This window comes from Stylophora pistillata, chromosome 8 (assembly GCF_964205215.1).
Source record: "Stylophora pistillata chromosome 8, jaStyPist1.2, whole genome shotgun sequence".
Classification (NCBI taxonomy): domain Eukaryota; kingdom Metazoa; phylum Cnidaria; class Anthozoa; order Scleractinia; family Pocilloporidae; genus Stylophora; species Stylophora pistillata.
The window spans coordinates 13,917,603-13,932,575 of record NC_142526.1 but is presented as its reverse complement, the minus strand read 5'-3'; the positions used below and the strand labels follow the sequence as shown (position 1 = coordinate 13,932,575).

Here is a 14,973-nt window from a genome sequence, read left to right as displayed (position 1 = left end):
CCGAGTGCGACTCTAGCTTCTTGAGTGCTTAGCACAACTCCCAAGTGCATCCATGACTCAATACTGCCCGCTATGGCGTTCATTATTTGTATTATAACATAACATTGATACATTGGAAGAACAGAAGTCCTTTTATTGAGCTGCATCACAAAAAAATGTTCGTGTAGTCTTACTTGACAAGCGAAAACAAGCGCGCGGAAATTCATTCATAACAACCGACTGCACACCAGCAACTTGATAAAGTTTAATCACGTTTCCTGAAATATCGACCAAAATCCTTTTTAGAAGGTCTGTATCCAACAACCGGTGAAAGAGTTCGGTAGAACTATGAACAAACTGGAGAAATTTGACAACCGTCCAAAATCATTTTAAAAGATGGACTGAATTTCAGAGGATGAACCGTTGAAAACAATTTGCACGTTTTGAATAGTGCATTCGCCGAAGAGCGATTTCGTTGCCACTTGTTTGGCCTGGAACGACGTGGATTGCTGAGAAGTTTCTGATGGCTGGCTGTGATTGATGGCTGGCTGTGATTGATGGCTGGCTATGATTGATGGCTGGGTGTGATTGATGGCTGGCTGTGATTGATGGCTGGCTGTGATTGATGGCTGGCTGGGATTGATGGAAGAAGGAGAAAAGGCTCTCGAAAAGACTTGGCTGCAGTTATGGAGCTGGGAGGTCGAAGGCAGCGAATTGTAGCCCACAAGAAACTGCCCACTGCAGTGTCCAGAAATGGCCATGATGTGGCGGTTTGAAATCCCTGCGTTGGACTAGAGAGAGATGGCAGTGGCTCTTATACAATGTTTTGTGCAGACTTTGGATAAACGTGCTTCTTCGCTGCTGGTCTTCCTCATTTTGGCGAGGCTGTTTATTCCAAGCGGTCGTGGTTCGTACCAAACGGCATCTTAAGCTATGTTATTTTTCTTCGGATACTGGAAAAACGCAGTACACTTTGGATGTACCTTCTGGAGAAACAATTCGAGGGCCCTGTAGCCGTCATCTTGGTCTCATACATTCTGGCTTCTTTTTCTGTGCTTTCAACGTCCTTTAGTCCTCCGGGATGATTCTTTGATAATTCATGGTGACTCATGGTTGCATAATTTCTTCCAGCCGCATCGGTTTCAAACTTGAAGCTGTTCGTTGTCAAGCTTCTTTGCCCTCAACTTCCGTCTGCAGAAAAACAGGACGACATGAAACCAAACATTTCTCAGCAAGGAGAGCGGTAACGATAAGGACATTACTTGGCTTGATTTCAGCTTCTGGAGGTCTTCTTCCTAGATAGCAGGTTTGTGCGTGACATTTTCTTTGCCGATTCGTTTTAGATTTTTTATTTGCGCATCTAGCTTGAGGTTTGATCTTGCAAATCTTGGGTCAGTTGAAATTTTTAGGTCTCTGCTAAATGGTGGGGCATTTAGGTATCTTTCTATCGAATAACGAAAACCCAGTAAGGTCGATCTACAGTTATCTCCTTCCTTCATTTTTTAGTTCTCGCTTCTACACAAAAGCTGCGTAGATTTTGATAAAGCTGACCGATTTTCATCGCTTCAAGCGGGGTTTGAATTTTTTTTCTGAACACCAAGCTGAAAATAACAAATAGAAATGGACTATCAAAATTTGGTTTGAAATGGAATTTAACTTTTCAATTTTTTTTTTTAATCTGTTATCAGAGTAAGCGCTTTTTAAAATCGCGAAAACAGCAAATTGAAAATGTAATTTCGTCGACATTGTCTACCCGTTAGCATTTCATTGGGTTCGCACAGGAACAATTGTTAAATATTTAATAGGTCTTCAGATATTTAGTTTGTTTGCTCTTTCTCGTAAAGCCTATTAATGAATTTCAAATAAGCTGTTGACACAGACCAGTTTGTGACTTCTTTCGTCTTTTTTGAGTGTCGCTCACTTACAAGCTCTTCAAGTGTCCTTTCACTTAAACTTGCGAATCTCTTTGCAGGTGGCTCGAGAAAAATGCTCCCAAATAGGTCAAAGGATGGACTGTCTTTTTCATCTTCAGACCACTGTGAAGACAGTTTCGCATTTCTGGCAGAAGGGACGTCGGCCATTACTTTGGAAACAATGTCTTTCAAAACATTTGCTTTGGAAACATTAGCACACACGTCAGCAGCATACACCCATGGGCAAATAGTAGATGCTGAATTAACCAATCAGAGCGCGCGGTTTGCTTTAGTTATGTTAGCGGGGCTCCTACGCACGCTTAGCGCGCGTGGGGCAGAGCCCCATACCCATGGAATATGTTCAACCTCTTTTCGTTTGGCTGTCACGTGACTGACCGAGCGTACGTACATAGGTGCCTTCAGATTGCACGGGTAGGGTAGGGGAGACTATCAAAACGAATGGAGGGGTGTCTCAGGCGAGTCTTGGCAAATACACATCTTTGATGTTATCATTAATATTACGAACTTGGGAGCTCTGCTTTTAGGCTTGGCTAAATCTATATATTAGATTTATATTTTTACAATAACTGTAGAAATTCTTGCTCGCTCATTGGTCAAAGGCCATAGACAGTTTCTTGTTCTGCATTGTCGCTCAAGTCTTAAAATCCAAGTTACAAAACATTTCAGTGGATTGAACTGAATGCTGCTGCTACTTATCTTCTTTACTTATTTAATTTTTTCTTCTTTACTTCATTAATTAGTTCTTTACATTAACTCAGATTGCATGACTTGTTATTTCCTTTGGAACATATCAAAAACCATTCAACCATGCTTACAGAAGGATCACCTTTGTTTCTGTAGTAGAGACGTCTGGGCTAGAGTACCAATTTATCAACGATGTCTAGGTCTTTCAAAACAATTTTTAAAAGATAAGAACTGCTTGCGTTTCCTTGCATGGTTTCCTTATTAACAGCCCAGCAATCACATTTGTAATTGTTACAGGAAATGCGCTGTTGTCTAGCATGCTCATGCGAGAAGTTGTCTTACCAATTGACTTTGCAGGGTTTCAGAGTTAGCTGCTAAAAATTTTAGCAGATAACATGCTATGATTTACAAAATCAAACCCTTTCCCTGGTAACTTATATCCGTTATTGATTGATGTAAAAATTATTAGTGATTTTGTTAGATCTTTATTTTATGTTTTTATCATGTGTGCTAGACTTCGAGAAAAGAAATTAAAGCCCTTGGAGCCATGCTCAGGACTCGGGAGGAGAGTTTAGAGGTTTGTGTCGTAAGCATTAAAAGATCATTTATCAAATCAAACCCTTTCCCTGGTAACTTATATTCGTTATTGATTGATGTATCAATTATTGGTGATTTTGTTAGATCTTTATTTTATGTTTTTATCATGTGTGCTAGACTTCGAGAAAAGAGATTAAAGCCCTTGAGGAGAGTTTAGAGGTTTGTGTCTTAAACATTAAAAGATCATTTATTTGTATGTGTTGATGTTGTAAATTGGCCAACATCAAGAGTTTCTAAAGCTTAATATGTTTCAAGTGTAGACCTTTTGTCCAAGTGAATGATGAAAGTAGTGGCCAATTTACATTATCGACTCAGTTGATAAAACCAAATTATCTTGCAATACTTCCCCACTGACACAGTGCACCACAGTTTCTTTAGCAACTTTCATTCAAATGTTTTAACTCAAGAGTTAAAAATTTGTTGAAGATTGCTATCACTTCATAAGACTTGATTTAATTATTCATTTGGTTCGGTTTCTGTCCATTGCTGCTTAACAATTATTCACCTTAGGCTCAGTAAATATTGTTGAATAATCCCCAAGACAAATTCAATGGAATAGTGAACATTGTTATCTGACTGTGCTTTGTAGAGTAGGAATAACTCCCAAAATGAGCACAAATATCTCATGGTATTTTTACCCCAGAGAACTGGTTTGACAGGTTTTTCTTGTTGCACGAGTGACTAAAAAAATATCTGTGAAATTTGCCCACATTGAAATAACAATTTGGCGTGTTGGATAGTAAATCTCTGATTAGATGTTTTGTTGTGTGGTATTGCTGAATTTTTACTCGTTATTTGTATATTGACTCACCCCACAGGCTTGTCAAAATACTCCATAACTTGTAAAATACTTAGTTCTTATTAACAGAGTGGGAGGTCTGAATGGGAGAATCTTGACCGATGTCACCAGTACAGAGCGAACACGGTGAGGTCTGTACCAGTGACTGAGGTCAAGATTCTCCCATACAGACCGACCTAGCTTGGTTAATAAGATGTTTATGGCTGTCTCTTATGCCATTTTTTGTGTTCTTTGTACCTTGTTTTTCTAGACTGCTCTAGATGCCAGTCTAGATGGAAAAATATAGACTGCTTGTAATATTGATTTCAGCCAATCAAAGTTGTGAATTTGGTAGTTCCCAGTCCTTGTGAGACACAGCCATAAATTATAATAATCAGTAATACTACACAATAAAATGTTTAATAAGATATATATATATATATATATATATATATATATATATATATATATAACTGCAGACAGTACTGTTTCGGCCTTCTGGGCCTCATCAGTGCAGTGCTAATGCTAGGATGGGGGAGTACCGAGACGGTCACCCCAAACGACCCAACCTATGTGGTATCGTCTAAGCCATGCCAGAGTGCTCAAACTAGAGTAAACCAGCGAGCATGCGCAATTGCAACGGCAATGACTCATCCTAGATAGAGTGCTCAATTTGGACATGAAAGCAAAGCTTTGTATGCCAAAGAGCTATATCTAACTGCAGACAGTACTGTTTCGGCCTTCTGGGCCTCATCAGTGCAGTGCTAATGCTAGGATGGGGGAGAACCGAGACGGTCACCCCAAACGACCCAACCTTTGTGGTATCGTCTAAGCCATGCCAGAGTGCTCAAACTAGAGTAAACCAGCGAGCATGCGCAATTGCAACGGCAATGACTCATCCTAGATAGAGTGCTCAATTTGGACATGAAAGCAAAGCTTTGTATGCCAAAGAGCTATATCTAACTGCAGACAGTACTGTTTCGGCCTTCTGGGCCTCATCAGTGCAGTGCTAATGCTAGGATGGGGGAGAACCGAGACGGTCACCCCAAACGACCCAACCTTTGTGGTATCGTCTAAGCCATGCCAGAGTGCTCAAACTAGAGTAAACCAGCGAGCATGCGCAATTGCAACGGCAATGACTCATCCTAGATAGAGTGCTCAATTTGGACATGAAAGCAAAGCTTTGTATGCCAAAGAGCTATATCTAACTGCATATGTATATGTTGTAGTTAAAATTTTTCCATAGGTAATTTTTTTTTAACTAGGTAAATTTGAGTGATAAATGTCACTCCCGACTCCCTTGGGAGGTTTTGCTGGTCACATGACTTTTAACTTGAATCGCCATGTGCTCGGGTTTGCGAATGTTTTTCAGTTTTTTTTTTTTTTATTGAAGAGAGTTTAAAAAGATTTATTGTGTCTTTCTTTGGCTAAAAAAAGAACGGTTCGGTAAGTTAATATTTGTTTTTTTGTTGTTGTTCAGGCAGGTATTTGGAGTTTAATGCCTTCTTTTGTTTGTAATTTCAGAAAATCTCTCACTTTTACTTTAACTTTCACTTATATTCATTGACCGAGGCCGTGCGGCCAATGTACGAGTTTTCGACGATCGTCAAGTTAAATCAGTTGTGAATAAACATAAGTACTACGGTACTGACAATAAACCATACTTTCTATTGGTTTACCGGCGAAATAAACCACGCAAGTGTGCATACTGACAAAATAGTAGAGACAAGGGCCCTTTAGTGGTATGTCTGGCTGTATAGAGTTATATGTGTATCATTCCTGTTTAGCGCCACCCTATTATGATACGTCAAAGTAACGCGCTATGAGATTGCTACACTACGTAACTATACGCTGACATTCCTCTGGGCTTCGGATTCAAACCTGCTCCAGCTTGATTACAATGATTGCATTACAGGAGAAAGACGAAAGAATAATACAGCTGGAACGCACCTGTCATGAGTATGAATATAGAATCCAAAAAGTTCAGACAGAGAAGGAAAGTGAAGGCCAAGCGTTTTACGAAAAATTGCAACAAATAGAAAGAGTAGCCAAAGAGAACTGCGCTCGTCACCAACAGCCAGAGAGACGTAGTTGGATCGTTCAACGTCATGAAGTAGAAGTTGACCGGAACGAGATTCTAGGAAGTGGGTCCTGGGGAACAGTTTTCAAAGGATGGTTCCGCGGCACCCCGGTTGCTGTAAAGGAACTTCACCGCATCATCATCTCTGATCATAATCGCATTCTCTTTGACCGAGAAATGGAACTTGCTTCGCGGCTTCGACACAAGAATTTGGTGCAATTTATGGCGGCGGTAGCTGAAGATGGAGAGCCATTAATAGTCACGGAATTTGCTAATGGTGGCAGCCTGGCAAAAATTATACAACAGCGCACATTGCCATTTGCTGAAGTGTTATCCGTTGCCTTTGATGTGGGGCAAGGAATCCTCTACTTACACAGTGTACGTCCAGACCCAATTCTTCATCGAGACATCAAATCCGCAAACGTGCTCGTCTATGAAGTAGGGCTGCCCATGGCAAGAATTGCCAAGGTTTCTGACTTTGGTTCCGCAAATTTTATGCGCAACATCATGACACCAAATCAAGGAACACCTTTGTACTCTGCTCCCGAGACACGAACACAAGAGTACACAACAAAAGTAAGAGAATGATTTACAGGTTTCTTTTACAAAGCTGGTTTTCATTTTGTTGGTGTAATAGCCAAGTCTGCTTTGAGAAATAGATTGGCGTTCTGTGCGATCTTATTCTATAGGAGATCCCAGAGACAGCAAACATTAAGAAAGAAAGTTTCTCCTCAGACTTATTTCAAGTCAGAATTGCGATCGCAGTAATCAAGGAAAAAATAAGCCAAGAAATCTTACTTTGGCTTAACGAAGCCAGTATCAGTAATGGGCATACCGCATTTCCTTGAATAAGTACCCATGCTCTAATAAGCGTCCGGCCTCTAAAAACCGGCCTTCCCCGAATAAGCGGCCACCCTCTAGGTAACCTGAGTGTAGCCGTACCCTCTCCACTTCCGTTTCTCCTCGAGGGGACAGGGGCGGCTACACGTAGGTTACCCTCTAAGGTTGCTCTTAATAGCGCTTTATACTAATGACGTCATGAAATTTTAGACCCCCCGCGTGACTCAGACAAACAAACTCCACTTCTTTGAGAGCTACAAGGGAAATGGCGAGTAGTTCGCTTATTCCCTTACAGTTCTGACCGAAGAGGACGGCGTTCCTGGCTCCAAATTTGAAAGAGAACCGGAAGAATACACTGTAGACCAGCTAAAACGGTGGTTAAAATGTAGGGGCTTAAGATTAAGCGGTAAACGAGAAGATCTTGTACAGACTGTGTGAGATGCGGGAATTATCACACCCTTGATCCGGCAATCGATCATGGAAAATGGTTTGCTGCCAAAGTTTTTCAAGAAAATTCTGATGTAAACAATGTAAAAAGGGGGTTGACAGGCCTACACGACTCTCCAGCGCGTGTTTAGAATAGCCTATTCAAAGTTTGGCTCTCACGAGCATGTTTTTGAGCGTTCGCCCTCTTTTGTAAGATACGAGCGGCGGATTTTTGTATATTTCGCTCAATACTGATTGTGTTTCTATTAAATGCCAGTTCATGTAGTTTATGTAGTTAATGTTCAGGCAGTTGTCATTGAATAATTTCTGTTTCTTTGACGCTGAATTTTCTCTTTCTTTCGGTGCTCTCCTCTAAGGAGCATGTGCTCAACTTACTTGCGCTGGTCTTAGATTTGCCTTTAGTGGATCGGGAAATTCGGCTGTTGGACCTTTTCCGCCGGGCCAGTGAAGAGCACAAATATAACTTAAGTGTTTCTTGTTATGTTTTTCTCCGTAAAAAACTCATGCGAACAAGCCACCAGCCAACGCTTGCACTTTGCCATGTCTCGCGAAGGTTTTGGGAAAGGAATGAATACTTTCTTCCCTAATTCCTTTCACTCTTTGAGTGATTTTGGCCATTTATCTGCATATCTTGAGTCTGTCTTACACTCACCCCAACAACAGTGTTTGGTACTAACCATGCCCCTTCCTTTCAGAACGCCAAGTCATTTTTTGACGAAATTTTACGTCGTTTTGTTTTAATTTTACAGCACTCGCTCATACATTTCCTTAAGCTGGTCGCAATGTTTGTCTGAGTCTGTGCGGGGGGTCTCATAGGTTATCACGTAACAAAATCTATTTTTAGTAATAGTATAAAGCGCTATTATTAATCATTGATGTAATCGTTTTACCATTTTAATACTTTTGGGACCACAGTAATTGGCTATCGCTGTTGTGGTTGCCTGCCCGTTATTGTTATTGCTATTTTATTTTATTCGGCTGTGTTATAGGTTATATGTATTGTTGGCAAAGCTAATAAAATAAAATGATAAAAAAAATTGATTGACAAAACGGATTGACGAAGTCAAACTTACCCCATTAGTTCTGGACGTACAGTAGCCTCGGAATCAGCTTTTGTGAAAGACCAGACAGAAGAGAATTACAATAATCTAACTTTTAAGTTACAAATTATAATACTTCACACGTTTCGCACGCGCTTGATTGGTCTTAAGGCGTCAATTCATATTCATGATTAGATATTTCTCCGTTAAGAGCAGGAAGTATACAATATTCCCCAATGTGATTTCTAAATCTTTTAAAAAAATGCAATGAAAGACTCTTTTGAGTTGATTCAAGTCAGTGGAGTGTGTAGCTGTTGTTATGTACAGAAGAGGAGAGAAGCTTTGCTCCAAATTACAGTAATCGAGTCTTTCTGAAAAGTCGACGCGACTCTGTTTGTTAACGTTTCGTTTCGCACGCTGCGAGGAAATGTTTGAAGGATAACCGACTCAGTAGCCTCCGTTTGTAGCGAAAATAAGCCCTTGCATTTCTTCCAAGATATTATTTGTTCCTCAAAGCCCACCAATTTTTTGGGGAGTTCGCTAATTAACGGAGAATCCTCGTCTATCGGCACAGCTTATTTCTGCGGACAGAGATGAGGGTCTCACTGGGTTGATGGCTTTTACAACTAACGGTTAAAAGTTTGGCTATTTCACGGCCAACAGTCGGTTTCTTTCGTTTCGATTTAAAGAACTTTTTACGGTTAACACTTTTTACGACTACTGATTAAAATTTGTCAATTTTTACCAGCTAGTAACTTTGTTTGCCGTTTTACCTCTAACGGAAACCTCATTAGGACCATTAGATGTCACGAACAATGGAGGCCCTCGTCACGGTACTAACTATCGTTACAAAAAGGCAATTTCCCTTTCGTGTCTCGTGATTCACATGCCCTTTTGATGATCATACTTATGCTGCGTTGCAATATCGATAACCATATTACGATTTTCCGTCAAGATGATCGACACGCTACCTAGATACTGTCATAAATTTTCAGTCTGGTACATAAAAGACAAAAACGCGTTTATTTAGCTGTTGTGCAAACCTGCTTTCTCTTTTTTTCTCTCTACGGAGCTCTAAATGGATAACTGACTGAATGCAGGAAAAAATATGTAAATAGTTAAGTGAATAAATTAATCCCTTGCCATTAGCACCTGTACAGGCAAATGTGAAAAGGAATGCAGGCAATAGCTTCGGGTGTGTCACCATAACTCCCAAGAGATTTCTCGCTACTTGTTTAAATTTTTACTGAGTCGGGAATTATCGGTTTAAAGTACAGAGGAACATCTTGCAATATAAAATAAGGTGGTTTAAGTACTATGAATTGAAGTCGTGTTCTCGATACTGTGGTATCATAGAGTGTCATCAAGTCAATATCAGAGAAAAGCAAATCAATTTGCTGTCCCATCTGTTTTGTGCAATACGTGAGCGAAACTGGACGAAAGCTAATGCCGACAAGTTTTCAATTTTGTTGTTTCAAGCGTCTTCAAAAAGATTTTAAGTTTGAGTAACGAGTGGACAAAAACTTTGAACCGTCTGTATAGCTGTTTTAAACATCCTCTCAAAAATATTCTTTTTTACATCATCAAATTTTTTGAGGTCTAAGTTTTCGAGGTCTGCGGTCTACAATCTGCGTTTTCGAGGTCTATGTTTTCGAGACAATCGTTCGCCCAAATGGTTTAAAGACCAAAGTAACAGATGTCACGCAACAGATTAATGAGCATTGATTGACCGGCTGATAACACTTGAGGCAGAGAGGACGTTAGCACATTCAAAAAGTGTTTACTACACGGAATCTGTGTCAAATTGTATAATTTCTGATAAGTCAGCAGTTCTGTATTGACGTCATCAAAACGTTGCGTATGAAGTTAAGGACCACTGTGATGTTTTCCTGGTTTGCAACGCAGTAAGACTCGAACGAATATAATTGACTTTCGGTTTATTTCTATTCAGTAGCCTTGTTTGTAGCCCTGGTATCATTACACCTTGGTGTGCGTCATTGTACACAACGGTGTCGTTGATTTAACGTCATTGTTTCTGATCCCTAAATCATCTATGGAATTCTTTCAATCGAAGTTTTCCTAGTTCATCCACGGTGGTCACTCAATATGCCCGATTCAATATAAACTTTAAGTTTCCAGTTAACTCCTGTTCTCAGCCTGCTGAGAGGTTCATGGAATTATTCTCGCTTGGAAATACAATTATGAACAAAGCTCCCTTTAGGGTGATTTATTTCAATTAGCATCCATAATTGCTACTAATACTATATTGAACACGAATTTCAAGTATCCTTAATTAGCTGCATCACTTGAGCACATGATCTGAGAACAAAGCCGTATGAAAATAAATCGTTTGTAATGTGCTATTCATAGATTGCATTGAGTAATCCCTGGTCATATAGCTGGGCTTTCAGTTGCGAACCGTTTAGTCACGATGAAGTGCGGATGCCTAAAAGAAATGTCTTCTTCATTGCTAGTGGTTTTATCAGTTCTGATCTCAGCCAGAGCCGCTGTTCTCTCTACTGGGTACGCTCACTATGCAGCTCTGGATCCGAAAGAGTTAATGAAACTGTACTGGACCGTCGACTGGGAGCAAGAAACCGTGTCTTTTGCTGTTGAGGCGGCAACTACAGGATGGGTAGGTTTCGGAATCTCGTCAGGGAATGGAAAGATGGCCGGTAGCGACGTGGTCATTGGATGGGTAAAGGACTCCAAAGGCTATTTGACGGTAGGTCAATAAATATAAATTGCACTGAATCATTCCCGTCAACATTCCACCGATGGTCTGGAACATAGTAAAGCTGAAGAATATGGCGTTCCATCATTCACTAGCAACATTCAAATATTTGATTGAAACATTGAACCCTCCACTGCAACATTCATGTCAGGCGTTTAAAATACACTCAAAACATTCAAACATACATTCCAAACATAATAATAGTTTAATAGTTTAATATTTGTAGTGCGCAAATTCCATTTACCTATGATCAAATGCGCATTCAATCAATCAAGTGAAACATTCAAAGCAGGCATGCAAAATCCTGTTACAACATTTTGGACATGAAATTTAAACAAGCGGTTATTCAATTCCAACTTTAATTTTGGACATTCTTTCAAACATTCGATTATTCAATCTGAACATTCAATACGAATATTCAATCCAAACATTCGATTCGAACATTCGATTATTCAATTCCAACATTCAATTCGAACGTTCAATCTGAACATTCAACTCGAACATTCAATTCAAACATTCGAACGTTTAATCCAAACATTGTAATATCGTTTCCAGTGTCACCCGACTAACATCCGGGACGTTCGGTAGTCGAAAGGCGGGAAAGAGAGGAGTCATATCCAGAGGTTGTGCTTGTGGCCATGGTTAATAGAGGGGAACTCTATTAACTATGGTGTGAATTACAAAATTTTTCAGCGTTTCCAGCGATTTTTCTGTCGATTTATATAAGGTAAGAGATAATTTATCGCTATCAATAGTTTGCACTTCTGAACTATATTGTTTCCGTTTAAGTTTTTTTTTGGCTAGTGATCTGCAGACGTTTGTACTGTACAATCCATGTTGACGTGGCTGATTTTACACGATTCCTACATCGTGCGAAAATTGAAATTAATTTCCTCCCTCACAGGTGTAGTATGTTCCCAATCGGTCGTGAATACTTATCAATTTCGGGGGCTAAAATTGTGGATCGTTTTTGTTATCCCGCAATAAAAAAATATATGGAAAAACGATGCATATTCAGCGAGTGTCAGGTCAAAAAAATGAGAAGGCTGTTATTAGGGCCGGGGGCCGGGAATTTTCCCCTTGTATTTAGGTATACCCCAAGCTACTTTGATTTAAAAACAGCATGTTGACTTCACTACAGCAACTTGAATCCCCGGCTATTTTTTGTATATCCCCACCTACGAACACCTATCTTGTGTTTACCTGTAGTCAATACAAAGACACCAAGCGTTCTCCGCAATAGGAAAACCAAATTTGAACATAGCTTTTTCCTTGAACTTACCGTTTGGTACAATTATAGGCGAGCGGGGGATTTTTTTTGCACTGTTCAAAAGGGCTCATTTTCCTTGTTTTGTATCATTACGTGATACGAAAAATGGAGTTTTTATCGGAGGATTCATGCGGATGGCCAAATTCCCATTTAGATCATTCAGATTGGAAATAACTATAAAATTATCGGGCCCTCATTCATTGAGAGCGATAACTACCTTATATCATGCCACACATCCGCATGCCAAAATGTTTCTATGACCATGGTCGATTGATGAATGATCGAAATGCACTCGGAGAGTACGCTATAATTTATAAATAACAAGACACAAGAAGCTTAACTCAGAACTCAACGCATATATATTGAGAGCTCATGTTCTCAGACATCGTTCGGATGTTGCACACAAGTGACTTTTTGGTAAGGTCACCTGATGTAAAACAATCCCTACTTTAATCCTATTGTTACACTGACGGAATTTGACAGCATTGAAATTTTTAATGCGGATGCAACCGACGAAACAAAAATTAGTCATGACAAAATTTGTCCCTTGATTTTTGTCGGGACAATTTTTGTTTTGTCATATCAGCCTTTGCTCTCGATCAGAAAAAAGAGATGACCTTAACTCTTTTGAATAATACATATTACAACTTGACAACTCGCGCTGGATAAATGTTGAAAAATTTTAAGGAAAACGGACTGAACAAAAGAGTTTTCTGGGCGCCGGGAAACATGCTACGAACACCATGTTTTCTTGTGTTTGCCTGTAGTGTTTGCCGAGCGTTATCCGCAATAGGAAAACGAAATTTGAACAGAGCGTTTTCCTTGAATTTACTGTTCGATATAATTATAGGCGAGCAAGGAATTTTTTTGCAGTGTTCAAAAGGGCATAATTATATCATTACGTGGTACGCAAACTGGATTTTTCATCGGAAGATTCATGCGAATGGCCAGTTTCCTATTTAGATCATTCAGATTGACAATAATTATAAAATGATCGGGCCCTCATTCATTGAGAGTGATAACTACCTCATATCACGCCACACATCTGCACGCTAAAATTCTTCTTATGACCATGGTCGATGGATGAATGATCGAAATGCACTCGGAGAGTACGCTATAATTAGTTTCGTTCAGCATGAAACAGGTTTGTTTCACTGAGGTAAACGCTACCAAGAGAGAGATTTTAAATCGGTTCATCGACTCGGTATCCTTTACCAAGTACTGTGGTGTTATATTCGTCCGAATGGCTTAGGAAAGAATGAGATAAGACACGGAGTGACGTAAACCACGTAAACAAAAATTGCTTAGCGCAGGTAATATTGCTATTTAAAATAAGAAACCGAACTTACTTTAAACTTACTTTACATGGAAACGTGCTTTATTAGTATGGGTATGAAACGACTTAGCTGACTGAGTACGAATCGACTTAACTGGGTACGAAACGGCTGGGTAAGAAATGACCGTGGGTACGAAACGACTGGTAACCGTTTCAGAGGCTCACACTAGAAATGTTGCAAGTAGAGTTGTAGAGATGCAGTATTGTGGCGTCGCCCCTCACATCCTCGAGCAGCAGTCCATTGACTCTCCAGAGATTAAAGAGGCTGTGAAGGAACTGCTTGAGGTGAATGATTTGTTCGTGCAGCCATTGTAAAAGCGTACCGTTGATAAAAAATTAAGGTGGTAAGTTTCTAAACTGAAACAGTGGTGCTGCGTCGGTGGCAGTAACAAAGTAACTTTGGTTTTATCAACTAGATTATAATGTAAATTGGCCACCGTAAAGAGTTTCAAAGCTGACATTTCGAACGTTAACCCTTCGTCAGAGCGAAAGTACAGTACCGATGATAAACCGAGGAGTTGGGGAAATTTACGTCGATGCATAACTCTTAAGCACTGTGTATCCAACTCAATTTTACAACTCTATTTACAGAAGCGCTCCTTTCATGAACCGCACTATTCATCGTGACTTGAAAGCAAACATTTAATCCTTCACTATGATGCATAAGAAGAAAGTTTCACTCCTGTTCTCTTATCAGGATCGTTTTGCTGATGAAGAAAGTCTACCGCCACTGGACAGTGAAAACAACTACGAATTAACTGGCTGGGAGGAATCAGGGGGCAAGACCGTGTTGAAGTTTAAAAGAAAATTTAACACCTGTGATACTAAAGACAGAAATATCGAGGTATAAAACCCGCTTTAAGCATTTAACATATATTCTTTTCATTCATATTTGTTTGACTTTACAAAATTTTCTTTCTCCATTTGAGCATGAAAGAGCTGCAACTGAATGCAATTTTGTTCTCAATGTTTCTTTCAGCAAGGAACTACAAAAGTCGTGTTTGCTTATCACACAGAAGACCCAAAGTCTGAGGATGACATCAAGCGACATACCTTTCGGGGTTCGAGGAGTATACTTCTCCTGAACAACTTGGACAAGAAAACTGTGAATGAGAAAGGATGGAAGCAATTTGACGTTTTCAGTTATAATGTGAGCGCTGCTCTTGATCGCGATTACAAGACGTTAATCATTTCTCCACCAAAACTTACCTCCGTCTCGAGCCTCTGTTACAAATTTAATCCTTAATATCGTCC

The 14,973-nt window shown here is 39.8% G+C and overlaps 2 protein-coding genes and 1 pseudogene across 2 annotated transcripts in view; 2 read left to right on the top strand and 1 right to left on the bottom strand.

Annotated features, from left to right (window-relative positions):
- Positions 1-302: 302 nt before the first annotated feature.
- Positions 303-1,478, bottom strand: LOC148725121 (uncharacterized; annotated as a pseudogene).
- Positions 1,479-5,872: 4,394 nt separating this feature from the next.
- On the top strand, positions 5,873-6,640 carry LOC148725120 (uncharacterized). Its single transcript, XM_088731447.1, has one exon. It carries the CDS (start codon positions 5,873-5,875, stop codon positions 6,638-6,640), a length of 768 nt encoding a protein of 255 aa, XP_088587573.1.
- Positions 6,641-10,785: 4,145 nt separating this feature from the next.
- The window catches only part of LOC111335713 (DBH-like monooxygenase protein 1), an 11,252-nt gene continuing 7,064 nt past the window's right edge, over positions 10,786-14,973 (top strand). Inside the window, exons 1-3 of the mRNA XM_088730339.1 lie at positions 10,786-11,104; positions 14,417-14,563; positions 14,699-14,869. Coding sequence (XP_088586465.1) covers positions 10,811-11,104; positions 14,417-14,563; positions 14,699-14,869 — 612 coding nt within the window. The 5' untranslated portion in view covers positions 10,786-10,810. The remainder of the gene's footprint in view (positions 11,105-14,416; positions 14,564-14,698; positions 14,870-14,973) is intronic.